This window comes from Sturnira hondurensis, unplaced genomic scaffold (assembly GCF_014824575.4).
Source record: "Sturnira hondurensis isolate 20B ecotype Veracruz unplaced genomic scaffold, ASM1482457v3 Scaffold0018728, whole genome shotgun sequence".
In the NCBI taxonomy this organism is placed as follows: domain Eukaryota; kingdom Metazoa; phylum Chordata; class Mammalia; order Chiroptera; family Phyllostomidae; genus Sturnira; species Sturnira hondurensis.
In genome coordinates, this window is record NW_028091359.1 from 18839529 (window position 1) to 18855370 (window position 15842).

Consider the following 15842-nt stretch of genomic DNA (forward strand, 5'->3'; position numbering starts at 1 on the left):
GTTAGAAGTGTCCCCTTCTGGTGATGCGAGCAGTTAGATTTAATCTGTTGACGTTGGATAGTAATAAAAGGAAATGAGGCCAGCTGCAGACCTCCTTACTGTGACAACAGTAACCCTGTATTATTCCATCAAACTGCAGGAGGAAATAGCTTAAACATCTGCAGCTTTTGGACAGAATTCACACACTCAGAAATCCAGCCTGAGTGCTACTGCTAAATGACTTAGGATGCGCTTGAAGCTGAGAATCAAGCCTTTGGGGAGCTGGACAGTGAAAAGGGAGACACCAGCCTGAGCTGAAATTCCAGCATCTATTATTTAAACATGAGCACATTTGTAAAGCAGCTATAGGCAGTAGGCAGCCCCGTGGGAAAAAGGGGAGCTTCGGGCAATCTCTCCTATTGTTCTCCTTGTCCTTCCCCCTCTCACTAAAAAGGCTGGGAGAGGACCAAGAGCTATGGTGGCAGGTCTCTGTTGTCACTGCCTGGCTGGCATTAGTGGGCAGAGGCGGGCAGAGCAGTCACCTGCAGGTGGAGTTGGGACGTCCGCTGTCTGGTTATGCCGCACTGAGGGCCACATTCAGTGTCCTGTGGGGTCTCACGAAGCACAGGGCCTGGGTGAGACGGACCAGCACGAGTTTGCCGCAGTATGACGTAGGCCTTTTTGTCACTTAAAATCTGTCTGTATTTTATACTTTCCTGAATGAGCTCTTCAGGCTTGGAGGTTTTTATCACAGATCACTTTTGTGCACACATGAAAAGGAAAACATAAGCAAAACAAAATAGTTTAAGATATTCCTAAAACTTTTTCACATTCAGAGTTCATTTCTCCTGAGCCACTTTTTTAAAAACTTTTTATTTTAGAATAATTATGTATCAACTCATATAAGAGCACTGACAGCTGACATGGTGTCTCATCAAAACCAGGGAATTCATTTTAACCCCTTCCGTGCTCAGGCCCAGATGTGTTTTCCCACACGTCGCTGCCCTCCGTCACTGCCCTCCGTCACTGCCCTCCGTCACTGCCCTCTGGGCCACCCGGAGTGTTGCCAGGGCGCCCTTTCTTAGGGCTGCTCCACTGTTGTCGCTGGGATTCTCCACCAGGCCGTTGGCACCTGTCTCCCATGTTTTCTGTTTGATTTACTTTTTTTTAAAAAAAGTCAAACTTTGCCCCAGCTTATGTGGCTCACTAGATTAAAAAAATGTCAAACTTAGAGTAGTTTTAAGAATATTACAAGGACTTTTTAAAGTCTTTCACCTGGGTTCATCAGTTGTTAGTATTTTCGTACATTTACTTTTATCGTGTCCTCCCTTCTCTTCCCTCCCTTGCTTTCTTCCAGAACAATTTGAAAGTTTGCAGATATTATGCCCTTGACCTCTAAATATTCCAGTATGTATTTCTTAAGAAGGACATTCACTTAAATTACCACAGATCAAAATTAGAAAATTTAACATCATTTAAATACTGTTATCTATAGGTTTCATTTAAATTTCATAATATAGTCATTCTAAAGTGATAAATTAAAACATTGTCAATAATTGGAAAAGTACTCGTAAATTAGTAAGTAAATGAAGCTGAAAAGAAAATGTGTTGATTTAAAACACGGCAACATTCTGCATTACATAAACTCCCTCTTATAATTACTGGAAGCTATTCTACAGATGTGTGGATATTTTTGTCAAGGGAAAAGATGTAAATAAAAGAAATAATTAAATACTTACAATAATTATATTTAATAAAATGATATCTGGGTATTGTCATATTTTCCAATTCTAAATTCAGAATATCTAGTCTTACAAAGTTAGACAAATTAAATCACATTGTCAACTCATTTAACAAAGCACCTATTGAAAACTAATAAAAAACAGCCGACTTGGGAAATACGGAACAAATGGGTAAGGACCACCCCCGCACAGCCGCCACACCGCACACAGCGGCTCTTCCCACCCCGACACCGCGCCACACCGCACACCGCGGCTCTTCCACTTTAAACTAAGGGAATGTGGGGAAGCGTCCAGATCTAGGAAGTGAAGTGGAACTCTGGTCCCGCCAGCTGGAACTCGGTGAACACGGTGTTGGGGTCTCCTGTAGCCTCAGCCTGAGGCCTGAGTTTGGCAGTGGCTTCTGCGAGATAAGAAAACAGCCCAGACTGTAGTTATGCTTAGGGAGGCCCAGAGTTTCTAGGAATCTTATAAACCAAAGACAAGGAGCTCTTAGAAGGTGAGAGTGGAATAGAGCTAAGTATGGGAGTGACGGTCTGAGGCCAACATTTAATTTTTGGTGATCATTACCAGTTTTTACAGATGCATTTAACATTCCAGCATTTTATTTTATTTTATTTTTTAGTTACCAGAAGAAGGTAATCATTATTTCTGTTAGGGGGGGCTTACCTCTTCCAGTATTTATTGAAAGACATGAGCAGTTCAACTCAACAAAAGTATCCTGTGGGCACCAGCTTACACAAAAATTACACCCTAGTATCAACCCGAGCAGAGGTTTGGGGTCCTTTCGTTGGCATGTGACAACAGATGGAATTGACCTTTGTTAGGAATAGAAAGAAATATGTAGGAAAATCCTTGTCTATTTTTAGATGTTTTTAAAAGGAATTAAGTAGACAATACAGTAGAAAAACTTTTCAATTAAATTAAGTAGAAAAACATTTTAAAATGTTTGCCTGCCCAAATGACCTATATATCAGTGGTTCTCAGTTGTCAGTAGGGACCAGTGCTGGTCCAGTGTTTCACTGGTCCAAGGCGAAAAATAAAGACAAAACAGCCAGCCAGTCTCCAGTCTTTTTCCTTCCCTTCTCTTTCCTGTCTGTTCCTGTCCTGTCCTTTCCTTTCCTTTCCTTCCTTTCTTACATCTATCTATCTATTCTAAGGCCACCCAGTATCCTTTCTTAGAAAGGACTGCCTTTATTCTGCTGTTTTTTCTATATAAAAGTATGCAGTATTTTCTTTTAGGAACTAGTGGTGAGGATAGAAATTTGCCAGGTAAAAAAGTTAGCAACCCTCTGTTGTCCCCCATCCTTTTTCTTACATGTACTTATTGATGAAATTCAGCAGCCCAGGAACCACTGCAGGAAAGCAAGGATACAAGAGAAAGAGTTCTAGTTTAGGGGTAGGACTTCCCGTCCACCTTCGGGCAGGCTGCTGGGCCCCTCTGGACCTCTTTCCTTAGGTGTGGAGAATAGTGATAGCTCCTGCATTGAGGGTTGTTGTGAGGAATAGATGAGATGTTACTTCGTATCAAAGTCCCTGGCCCATAATAACAATCAGTAAAAGGAAGCTATCAAAATTAGATCATGTGAACACACTTTATAAATTTTAAAGCACTATACAAATATAAGGTGCTGTTATTAGCTAGGATTTAAATTTTTAAAACATCAGTCAGATGATGAATAGCTTCCAAATTGAAAACGTATGTGTTATCAAAGTAGCAGTAAATCTTTCACCGTACAAGGCAAGTAAATGTTGCAAACAAAGCTGGCTTATTGTTCACAAGTTGGCATGAATTATAATGCAGGCTATAGTCCCAGTTAGTTACATTGAGTGCTTCTTATCTATAAGGAGTGAACTTGGAAGGGATGTTTACTTTGAAACTGCTTGAAATTTTGCAAAGACGGCTCAAGTATAGAGTTTCTTTTTTCTTTCCTTTTTTTTTATTTTTTCATTTTACAGCCAAAGAAGCCTAAAGCCCCAGACAATCCATTTCACAGCATTGTTTCCAAGTGTTTCGAGCCTCATCTCTACGTGTATATTGAGTCCCAGGACAAGTGAGTGATGAACATTTTGCTCTTTGCTATTGCATTTCTCCCTCCTGTGGTCATGGCTGGGCTCCCCAAGGGCGCAGCTCTTTCCAGAGGCTGAAGGAAGGCCTTGGCATGCCTTTGACCCTCCCGGGAAAATTGTTACGGATATTTTTATGTCTCCTGAATGTGATTTATTGTGTCTATAAATCTAAAAAGCCTGATTTTTGACTCTAATAAGGTCCCAAATGGATCCCAGCACGGCCTTCCCGTGCGGGCACTGAGCCCTTGCAGAGCTGCATGTGTCAGCACGCAAGGCTTTACCGTGGTGGGTGCTGGGAAACGGAGAAAGCAAGCCTGATCTCTGATGTGTATGTCTTCAAGTGTAATTTGTTTAACTTTTCGTTTTGAAATAATTTAGATTTACAAAAGAGTTGTAAAGCATTCTAATAGACCATTCCCCCAGAGTGTTCACATTTTCCACAACCCTGGTCATCAAAGTCAGGACAGTAACATTGTCCCGTTAATGTCCATTTTCTGGTCCAAGTCCCGTTGTGCATGTGGCTGTCCGGTCTCTGTAGCCTCCTTTAATCTTAAGTGATTCCTCCGTCTCCATTGTCTCCGTTGTCTTTCACGACCTTGACGCTTCTGAAGAGTGTTGATCAGTCGTTTTGTACAATGCCTGTGATTTCGGTTTGTCTGACGTTGCCCCTTGATTAAATCCAAGTTATGCAAGGATGCCATAGAGGTCGCGCTGTGTCCTCAGCACATCGTGTTGGGAGGCACATCGCATGGATCTGCCCCATTACTTATGACGCTCACTCTGATCACTCACTCTGAGTGGTGTCTGCCAATGAGTGCTCTGTACTGTGAAGCTGCTGTTTGTGTAGTTACCGAGTCTCTTTGTGGGGGCACACCTTGGGACTATGTCAGTATCCTCTTTCTCATCACACTTTGCCCACTCGTTTTGACATCCCTTGATGCTTCCTGCCTGCAATAATTACTTCCGTAGTGTTTACTGACTGTTGATTGCCTGCATCCATCATTTCTTCTACATTCAGTAGTCGGAGTTCTACTATTAGGAGAAGCTTCCCCTCCTCCCACATTTGTTTGTTTATTTGTGTCAGTATGGATTGAAGGGTTCTTACCCTCTTTTAGGGATTATCATCCACTTAATTTACGTTCCTCTTCCAAACTTAATGGCTCCAGAAGACGTGTAGAGCAGCTGCTGTAGGCAAGTTTCCTGACAGCCAGAAGAATACGTTCGCGTTCCAGGGGCCGCTGTTCAAAGGAAGGCGGAAGGCTCCCTCTCATCTCTGAGTCTCTGCCCGCAGCCCGAGTATCCAGACCCTTCCGCACTGGAAGGCAGATCTCGAGAAGGTCAGGTTTCTGAAACAGCCGAGCGGACTGGAGACAGGCTGGCCCAGGCTTTGAAGGGAAGCCTGTGGCCTACAGAACCCACGTAGCGGGACCGCACAGTGGCTTGCGCACAGGGAGCAGCAGCAGCTATGAAAAAGTTCTCGAGGGAGGTCTCTGGGAAAGCATTTAGGCACTGAAATCCAGTCTCCCCCGCCCCCCGCCCCCCCTTTTTAATGATTCTGTCATGGGTTAGCAAATTTTTGTTTACAAATATGTTGCAGAGGTAAACCATAAGATTAAGAGAATATTTCAAGTGGAATCACCACATGGAACATTGTTATTCATCTACTTGATTTTATACTTTCTGTTCTTTTCCTCCCAGCAACAAAATGCTTCATATTAAAATCCCAGAAAATAAACTTTGTAGAAGGCTTTCTATGTTAACAAAAACATCCTTGCTAATGCCCCCACCCACCCCACCCCAAAAAGTTCCCGTGACATTCTTTGCCTTGTGACGCCGCAGCTTTCTTCCTGTTCTCTCTCTGTTGGGTTCATGTCTGCAGGCACACAGGGTAGTGGTGACTGTCGCGTCTTAGTTTCCGAAAGCACCCATCTTCTGCACTCAGAAGGTTTTGTTACTAAGACACCCCAGAGAGGGCGAGAAAAAAAGATCAGTTATTTGCCTACTAGATGGACAGGTCTTAAAGCAACCCACCTGGATGACTGTTTTTGGGTGAAGCCCCTTCTCTTATCAACCCACGTTCTCATTTTTAAAAAGGCTGAAAAGTGGCTGGGTCCAGGGTTTAAAGTACCTACGAGACAACCACGTACCTTCCCCAAACCTGCCTGCTCTAAACAGTCATTTCTCTGAACTGTTACAATTCTGCTGTCTGCTCTCTTCACACGGCCTTGGTTCAGATAGAGTGTACTCATTGTTCATGGTGCACTGGGCCGAGAGCCAGACCTCCCTTCCTTGGGGACTCTCCGTTTCTCTGTGAAAAACGAAGTGCTGGCCACTCATCCTGCCGTCTGGCCTCCCTGGGATGTTTCCACAGCACGAGGGAAGTAGCGGAAGCTACTCGTAGGAGAACCGCGTGGGTTGTGCTGTTGTCGCTCCAGAAAAAGCAGCACAAGCTTGAAGCAGAAAGTAGAATTCACAAAATCCATTTCCTCATCTGTTAAAGGAGAGAATCAGACAAAATAATGCTCAAAGCAGTGGTTATTGACCTTCTCTGAGGCAGATCCCTTTGAGGACCTGATGAAAGCCAGAGACCTTCTTGCCAAAATAAATCTGTATAAACCCACACACTATTTTTTTGGTGCAATTTCAAGGCGTTCTCGAAAGCTCTGCCTCCCTTAAGTCAAAGAATCCTAAGGCTGGGGAGAAACTCAGTTGGGGACTGGTTTTATACAAGTTACTACTCTTGTAGTTCTGACTCAAGACTCTTCCAAGGAGGAGAATCTCAGACCATTCACAAGCTCCCAGATGACAGAGACCCAGCCCATGTGGTGGAAAGGACGTGGGCCTGGCTGCCGCACAGACCTGGGCCGGAGTCAGAACTCTGCTGTCACTGGCCTGGGACCCCGAGCAGGGCACTTAACTTCCCCGAGTGTGTTTCATTCTCTCTGTGGTAAAGTTAATGGCCCTGACCCCAGCCCCTTCACAGAATTAGTGGTGAGGATGAAATGCAGTGACACACGGGTACTTGGCACAAGTGAGTGGTGCTCAGGAGCTGTGCCCGCTCTGCCCGCCCTCCCTCCCTCCCCCCCTCCCCCACCTTCCCCACCCGTGATCCGGTTCTGGGCTCCGAGGTGGCTGGGTGGCCGGGTGGCCTGCTCAGTGTTGCCAGCCTTCTGTTGGGCCTGGCCAGAGGTCCATCCCCTCACCTCCCCAGCCTCCACCTGCCCAGAGAAAATTCTGTAACATCTCCCCCAGCCAAAAGCCAAGCAGCATCAGGAGAACTGCAGAGCCAGGACTCAGGCAGGAGGCAGAAGTGGGGATGTCCCCGAAGCCACCTCTTTAATGGGGTGGGCTAAGCTGGTGTTCTCTGCTTTAAGTAACTTTCTCAATTTTTTGTTTATGTTCAAAGAGGAAGTTAGTACATCTTCTGCCTTTGGGAATGTAGCGATTGTCTTCTGCTGACTCGTGTAGAAGAGATTTCTCTGCATAGTCACTTCATTTGGGTACGTTCTCAGTCAAAGAAATTATTAGTGACTCCATTTCTGCCCGTTCTCCTGAGTTCCCTCTAGTGACTTGTTGAAATAGAGCTCTTCCTTCCTCTGGCTGCCTCCAGCTTAGGGTTTCTCTGTAAATTCATTTCAGACATTCAGAACTGTTATAAGAATTACACAGAGAGCTCCAGTATATCCTTCACCTGGATTCCTCAGTTAACAGTTCTCTCTTCCCCCTCTCTCATGCACACTCACATAGGGGCGCATACTCACATATACTTGCACGTACATACTTTTTCTGAGTGATACGAATTTTCACATTGCAGACAGGATGCCCCATTACACCTCAGTACTTCACTGTGTGTTTCCTCTAAGTAAGGAGCCACACCACAACCAGCAAAACCAGGAAATTAGCATTAATACAGTATTACCGTTTAATCCATGGGCCCCATCGCATTGCACCAGTTGTCCCGGTCATGTTTTTAATAATCCAGAATTGATTCCAGGATTATGGGTCACATGTACTTGTCTCTTTCTTCTCCTTCAGTCCAAAAGAATAAGTCATCCTTTCTTTGTCTGTCATGACCTTGAAGTTTGGAGAGTGCAGGCCAGTTGCTTTGTGGAGTGTATGCAGAGGTGGTGCTGCGTTCTCAGCAACTCACGCCAGGAGGCACCCAGTGTCAGTTTGTCCCACAGCTTGTGGTGTTCATTTTTATTACTCGGTTTACATGGTGTCTCCCAGTTTTTTCTATTTTTTGATATGTAATTAATTTAATTGGTGCCAGGAGAAATTTTGAAACCATAAATAGCCTTTTTCTCATATTTCACTGACTTATTTTACCACCCGAATTATTTATTACTGACATAGTTGTCAAAAGATGATTTTTCTCATTCTGACATTTCTTCTGTATTTATTAGTTAGCATTATATTTTAAGCAAAAGCTTTCTCTTCTCCCCATTTATTTATGATAGGGACTCACAGATTTCTATTTTATTCATTGGGTTGTAGCCATAATTACCTCTTTTTAACATTATATTGTAATAAATTTAGACCTATAGAAAAGTTCACCCTGTCCAGTGTGGCTCAGTGGATTGAGTACCGGCCTGCAAATTAAAGGGTTGCCGGTTCGATCCCCAGTCAGGGCACATGCCCGGGTTTCAGGCCAGGTCCCCAGTAGGGGGCGTGCAAAGGGCAACCACACACTGATGTTTCTCTCCCTCTTTCTCCCCTCCTTTCTCTCTCTCTAAAAATAAATAAAAATAGAAATCTTAAATTTTTTTTAATTTTAAAAATAGTACAGATTTTTCATATTCTCTTCTCCCGAGTTCCTCTAATATTACTGTCTTACATAACCATAGTACAGTTATCAAAGCCAGCAAGTTAAATGTTGGTGCAGTACTATACTAAATGCCAGACCTAATTTGGATTTCCCACTAATGCTTTTTTTTCTTACAGGATCCGTCATTATTTATGTTAATCAACTAGCCCCCGATTTGGCCATTTGAACCCCCTTCAGACTGGTTTTTCACTTCCTCTTACACGCCCCTGACATTGTTCTGAGCGCGTCTTTTCTGGCACAGCCAAATGCACAGGCTCATCCTGTGCCTTCCTGCCTTGGCCCTGGGGCCGTCGCCTTTTGGGGATCCCTTGTTCCTTCGGTGGGGATGCTATTTAGAAACGAAGTTCCGGGCACCCGGTACGTTCATTACTGCTTAGGTGTCCTGCTTGTAGGTCCTCTCACTGAGAAGCTAAGAAATATACATACATGTACATACATACACCTCTTACCTATTTTTATACCTCTTTCTATATTCAAACTTGTGAGCTTATGCTGGTACCTCCCAATTCTAATCTAATCATGTTTTAATTTTTTTAGCTTCCTCCTTTACATGTCTGTAACTGCCTTCTACAGCAGTAAGAAACTTAGCTCCCAGTATCCTCCCCACATTTACTTATTTGTTCCATTTACCTCTATGTAACCCATCTCCCAGTTGGGCCCACGCCAGACCTTGGCTCCCCACCCCCACAGGCCATACCAGAGCCAGATCCTTGGCCCCAACTCAAAGGAAGGGAGGAGGGTTACCAATTAGTTTGAGTGCCTTGAATTAACAAGTTCTGTAACTTCCGGGGGGACTTAAGGTGCTTTGACCATGCCAACCTCCTTGTCGGCTTTTTCTGACTGCCATCTTCCTCCCCCAGTGCTGACCCCCTTTACTGCCCACTTGAATGTTGTTTCTGTAAATGCCAAGTGCAGATCCACCAGAAGAAACTGCCCAGGTCATCCATAGATAAGAGTGGTCTGCACTGTGGTTTTCTGCTCATTAGGTTCTAATATTTCCCTCCAGCAATACTGCTCTGCAATCGTCTTTATTCCCACGTCATTTCTTTTTTTTTAAAAGATGTTATTTATGTTTAGAGGGGAAGGGAAGGAGAGAAGGAGAGAAATATCAATGCATGGTTGCTTCTCATGAGTCCCCCACTGGGACCTGGCCTGCAACCCAGGCATGTGCCCTGACTGGGAATCGAACCATGATCGTGTGGTTCACAGGCCCGTGCTCAATCCACTGAGCTACACCAGCCAGGGCCCCAGGTCATTTCTTTAGCAATGGAACTCTCAGCAGTATTTCACATGTACCCCTGCAGTGCTTACACGGTTCTGGGGCAAAAGCTCAAGCTGCAGGGAAGAGCGGGGGAAAGATACCATCTTATCCCTCACCTGTTTCTTCAAGCTGGAGAGAAAAATGAATAAACAGCAATATTATATACCATATATCTGTATAGAGCTTTACAGTTTGAAATCAAAGTGTAGTATAGTGAGTAGATAGAGCTTACCTTTAGAGTCAGATGGACTCAAGTTCAAATTCCCACTTGGTAAATTCTGTGACCTCGGGAAAATTATATTATTTTCCTCAGCTCAGTTTCTTTCATAAAATGGGGATAATAGGGCCTTTTCTACTCAGGTCTATCATGAGGATTAAACAGGATTGAATTTGTAATGCACCCAGCATATGCCTAGTTTATAGGCCTCTAGCTCTAGTGGGACAGAGAGACCAGAGAAGGACTGCAGCACACAGCTCGAAGGTATAGAAACACGAATAATTTGCAATGGAAATTCAGAGGAGTGTGTAAATCAAACCACAGGCAGCCTTTCTCATTCAGATCTTCTGTCTCAGCCAGGCCCCTCTCTTTTCCATTCTCTCTTCCTTGCACCGTATCTGTGCTCACTTCTGACTCTGTGCTTTAATTCTTTCTCCTGAATCTGCTGTGAGACTTTTCTCTCTAGTGTCTGCTAATTCCTTCGTCTATAACAAATTGCTGCCCTGGCTGGTGTGGCTCAGTGGATTGAGCACCAGCCTGTGAACCACAGGGTTGCCAGTTCGATTCCCAGTCAGGGTTCATGCCTGGGTTGTGGGCTGAGCCTTCAGTTAGGGGCGCATGAGAGGCAACCACACATTGATCTTTCTCTTCCTCTCTTTCTCCTTCCCCTCTCTTCTGTCTAATTATAAAATAAATAAAATCTTTAAAAAATAAAGCAAATTGCTCATTTTGTGTATACTGCAAAATCAGTGTTTTGGTGCTATCTGGGAATCTAAATATCAGAAGCACGAGTTTCCTATCTCCCCAAGTAGATCAGAGCTTCTAATGGGCAGGCACTGTGCCTTAACCCCAGCAGCACCTTGATCCGAACTTGACCCTTCGCTCTCTCACACATGATTGTGACTGCCTTAGGGTACAAATACACCTCTTGGTGATCCCAGTCCACAGAAGGGCGAGTGTGTCTCATGTCCCTTTCTCCAGCAGTCCCCCAAGAGGACCTTACCAGAACTTGGGGCAGTGTTTGGTGCTCGGAGGAAATGATACCCTTTCCTTTTTGGTTGCCATTGTTATTGTTGAATTCATTTATATCTTATACTTATAACCCATGACCCGCTGGGTCATTCATTCAAACTAATGAACCTTGCCCGTTCCCACCGGAGTGTAGATTTTACTGTTCACTTGTATGAAATGCTGATGGCTTGTTTTCTAATGTCTGGACGGTACAGGGGTGTGCTGATGCGCAGAGTGGGGGGTGGAAGTGGGGAGGCTTGCTCTGGTTTGCTTCTCATCCATGTCAGAAAACAATGTCAGAAGTCACCTGGTAGACATTCTACAAAACATAAAAGTCTTATGTTTCCCAGTGGAAATTTTCTTTATGATGCATGATCATAATTAATTTATAATCGTGCCCATCAGGTTGGCTCTGAAATAGGTGGTAGGTGAATAAGTATCCGGACTTCAGCTTTTAGGGGAATCAGGTAAATGAATGGTTAAAATAAAAACACTTCAGGGCTCTGGTCCCTGTTTCGGTTGGCACTATAGATTTGGAAATTGGAATTTTTCTCATAAAAAGATTTTTGGCTTCAGTTACATGCTCTCCTCCACTCACCAGCCCCCACTCCCTCTCCGCATTCCCACCCCTTAGGAGCCAAGTGTGGAGGTCAGCCAGCTGACTGTACTGGGCACAGGCATAATTGGGAGATAAGGTTCCCACATCAGCATGAGGAGTGGACCTAGAGCAGCAGCACAAATGTGACCCCTGCACTGAAGGAGCTTATAGTAACATATGTGAAACAGAGAAGGTTCTTCCACTGGGTAGCAAGCAGCTTTCACCTTTTGTGCCAACTTCAACTTGTTAGAAAAACAATTTTGAGGTTGCACTGAAGATTAGTGAAAGATCGCCATTATTCATGGGTATTACTGCCACGGGCCCAGGATGGGAGACAGTCGACATGTTTTATGAGCATTTGATAACCTTACAGGGTATATTTAAGTGTTAAAAAATAAAGTGTTAGTGTGTCACAGGTGACAGACGCTGAGAGGGAGGTAGAGGATTGTTGTGAGTAGGCGTTGCCTGGCCACACCCGGGCCGAGTGGAGAAGTGGCCCGAGGACATCAGGGCAGAGGGAGGCACAGGCAAAGGTACGGAGTCAGGAGTCAGACGGAGCAGCAGGCGCCTGAGGGGAGTCTGAGGGGCACTGTGAGGAGGGGTGGGAGATTAAGTGGAAGGGTTAGGCAAGAAGAGGTTGTGAGAACAGGGGCACAGTGACCCCGGGGAGAGGGGAGGGAATTTCAGGGGAAAAGGGGAAGGATGTACAGGAACCTAGTATAAAGGATACATGGACAACAACTAAGGGGGTGGAAATGGGAGGGAAGGGGAGCACTGGGGCGGGGGGCTGGGATGGAAGCAAAAGACAAAAGTGTACTTGAACAATAATTAAATAAAAATTTTGGGAAAAAAAAAAGAAGAGGTTGTGAGGAATGGGGGTGGAGCTCCTCCGCTGCTGCTGACGGTCACCGCAAAGGCCTGGCCTTTGAGGGCAGAATGGCTGCATCTGGATATAATAAACTTTCAACAGCAAAAGCTCTTGAGTAAAATGTCAGTTTTCTCCTATTCCTGCTAATCAATGCTGCGTGTGGTTTTTGTCTTTTTTCCTGACCATTGTACACACACATTTTAAAGCACAGCTGGGTCCCTGCAGCTTTAGACAGCCACCTACATAGGTGCCAAATGTCGAGAGGGGTGTGGGCACCCCGCCCTGTTTTATAGGCCGCGCAGGGACAACCAGTACAGTCCTGCTGGATTCCCCGTGGATTCTCCTCCCCAGGGATGACTCACTGTGACTGAAGCAAAGGCAGGATATTTGAATGGGGACTGGGAGAGGATTGCAGCCATCGTCACCTCCGTGACCTGGAGCGAGCCTGAGGCTTCCCCAGCCCTCTCTTCCCCCAAGACTTGTTATGCCTTTCTTAGTCTGGGAATTTTAAGAGAAATCTGCCTTAAAGGAGAAAGAAATCATTGTAGTATTTCTTTGTAGTTTCCCTTTGTTTCAGCATCTATCTTGAAGGCATATTTAGGCTAATGATTCCGAAATATCTGCTAACGTCATAACCTTTTTGTGTTTTAGGAGGTGGTAGGGCAGAGTGGTCGAAAGCACAAGGTTTGGAGCCAGGCTGCTTGGTTTTGAATTCTGGCTCCCCACTCTCTTGCCGTATGACCTTGAACAAGGCCCTTAACTTGTCTGTACTTTGCTTTTTGAAAATGAGGCTAGTAATAGTACCTATTTTATAAGGTTATCGTGAAGATTAAGTGCAGTTCACTAAAATGATGCGTAGAATGCTGATATAGTGCCTGGTGTGTCATAGAGATTCAGAAAACCATTACTGTCACTGTTGGGGTTTTCATCTCTGGAAAGGGGAGATGGTTCTAATATTGTATAGTGGGACCGGTGCCTGCACTGAAGTGAGTGGTGGAATCTGGGCTCAGCTGTGCTGCTAAATTGTGTGACAGACTTTCTAGGCCTTAATTTTTTCATCTCTTAGAGGGTTCAGTAATACTTTCTCTCCCTGGCAGGGGGCATAGGGCTGTACGTGATCATACAGTGCCTTGAAAAGCATAAAGCAGCACGCACGCCGATGCCACATTCATTGCTGCTGCTGCTGCTGGAGGAGCGGTAGGTGGGTACTGACGACACTGATGAAAACGACTCTAACCTTAAATGCAAAAAAGCACGAGGAACCAGTTCCCCGTGGCAGTCGGGCACATTCACTGGCTTTATCTTTCTTGAAACAGAGTAACACTTCAGGTTTTCTTCCTCCTAGGAACCTTGGAGAGCTGATAGATCGGTTTGTGACCGATTTCAAAGCCCAGGGGCCCCCTAAGCCCAACACTGACGAAGGGGGTGCCGTGCTCCCCAGCTGTGCCGACCTCTTCGTCTACTACAAGAAGTGCATGGTGCAGTGCTCGCAGCTCAGTACCGGGGAGCCGATGATCGCTCTGACCACCATTTTCCAGAAGTACCTCCGAGAATATGCCTGGAAAATCCTCTCTGGCAACCTGCCCAAGTGAGTCCTGTTCCTCCTGCTGGAGTGAAGTGAGAATCTAAACGGTGCCTAAATATGGTAATCTTTAAGGAAATCCACTCTGAAGTTGTTTACTGAACTGCTAAGAGTATCAAGGAGGAAAATACCCTAATTGAGTTCCCAAAGGTCTGAGATTATTTACTCTCCAAATGAGACTCCACAGCTGATCTTAGAGGAAATGCCCTCTCTGGCTGCCAGCTCTTTCCGTAGTGGGCTCAAGGGAGTCGGCTCATTATTCAGGGTGGGGCAAAAGTAGGTTTACAGTTGTTTGTGTGGAGAATAATGCAATAATTAATAAATAATAGTAAAAGAATGAACTCTGTTTCATGTATTCAAACTGTATACCTACCTTTTCCCCACCCTGTATGTGCATTTAATTTACATGGATTCAAAGATGGGTACATGGCCAAAAAAGTAGGGTGGCTGTGGAAATAACTTTTAAGCAGCATGGGCAATTTCATTAAGGCCTCATTCAATGAGAGTGTGTCCTGGGATGGTAAGTAGATGGGAGGCGCGAGCCTACTTTCCCTCGGTCTGATTACATTCCAAAGTCTGTCCTGTGGCATGTGTGTCTTGCTGTGCTGGACAGAGTCTAATGTTTAAGGATGTAGTGAGATTTAGGGGTGGGGGTTGCATAGCACAGCTCCTAATCAGAGTGACATCACTGTATTCACTGGGGCAATAGAATGTTATTATATTACTTATTACTTGAAATAAATGAATCATTCAACTAGAGTTTTAGATGTTTTTGGTTATACTATAGCAATTTCTACTGTAATTGACTAAGATCTAATGTAATACTTCAGAGTTTAATAATTATAAATCATCCCTATGGCGATATTCAACAGAACAGAATTAGTTTGTCATTGTCACTAAAATGTGTCATATATGGGACTTTTACATTATCTGGAGGAAAGACAATAAAATCCCTGTGCTCTACAAGAGATTTGAAGTAGCAAATATGTTTTATTAATGAGAATTTCTTTAACCATGATAAGAAATTATTCTAAAATTTTTAGTAACTTTTGTCCTGATTATCAAAATAAAAGAAGTACAAGGCACCGAAAAACACAAAGATTAAAAGCAAAAATCACCTATAACCTCACCACCTAGAGAAAACAAGTTTAACTTTTTGGTATATATTTTCATATATATGTGTGTGTGTGTGTGTGTATGTGTGTATATATATATATATATATATATATATATATATATATAATGTATATGATTGTGTCTTTTGTTTGTTTAACAGAGTTGGTACTATACTGCTTACAGTTTTATACCTTGCTGCTTTCACTTAACATCACACTGGGAGCGTTTTCCCATGTGTATTAGCCGGTGTCTCAGCAGGAAATAAGTGGTGTACTCAGCTCTGATGTTGTTAGAAGTAAAGCAGCTGTATATTCACAGAAGCAGGGGCAAGGTATTATAAAAGGAGCCAACAGAGGATTATGAAGCATCCGAACACTAGTGGGTAATTGTTACTACTCTGAAACTTACTTGTGAGCTCCAAGGTCTGCCTTGGAGGTCTGCCCCATAGAAACTGTAGTCTTAGAGGGCCCATCACTGCCGGGACCACCCTGAAGCACAGGGAGCCGGAGAACTAGCTATTATTCAGACTTCTCTCTCCTCTACCTCTCCGACTTCCTGCTGCATCTCCCATTG

The 15842-nt window shown here is 44.3% G+C and overlaps 1 protein-coding gene across 1 annotated transcript in view; it reads left to right on the plus strand.

Annotated features, from left to right (window-relative positions):
- VPS53 (VPS53 subunit of GARP complex) overlaps window positions 1-15842 on the plus strand; it is a 140313-nt gene that overhangs the window by 77461 nt on the left and 47010 nt on the right. The window contains exons 13-14 of the mRNA XM_037069757.1: window positions 3678-3772; window positions 13917-14159. Coding sequence (XP_036925652.1) covers window positions 3678-3772; window positions 13917-14159 — 338 coding nt within the window. The remainder of the gene's footprint in view (window positions 1-3677; window positions 3773-13916; window positions 14160-15842) is intronic.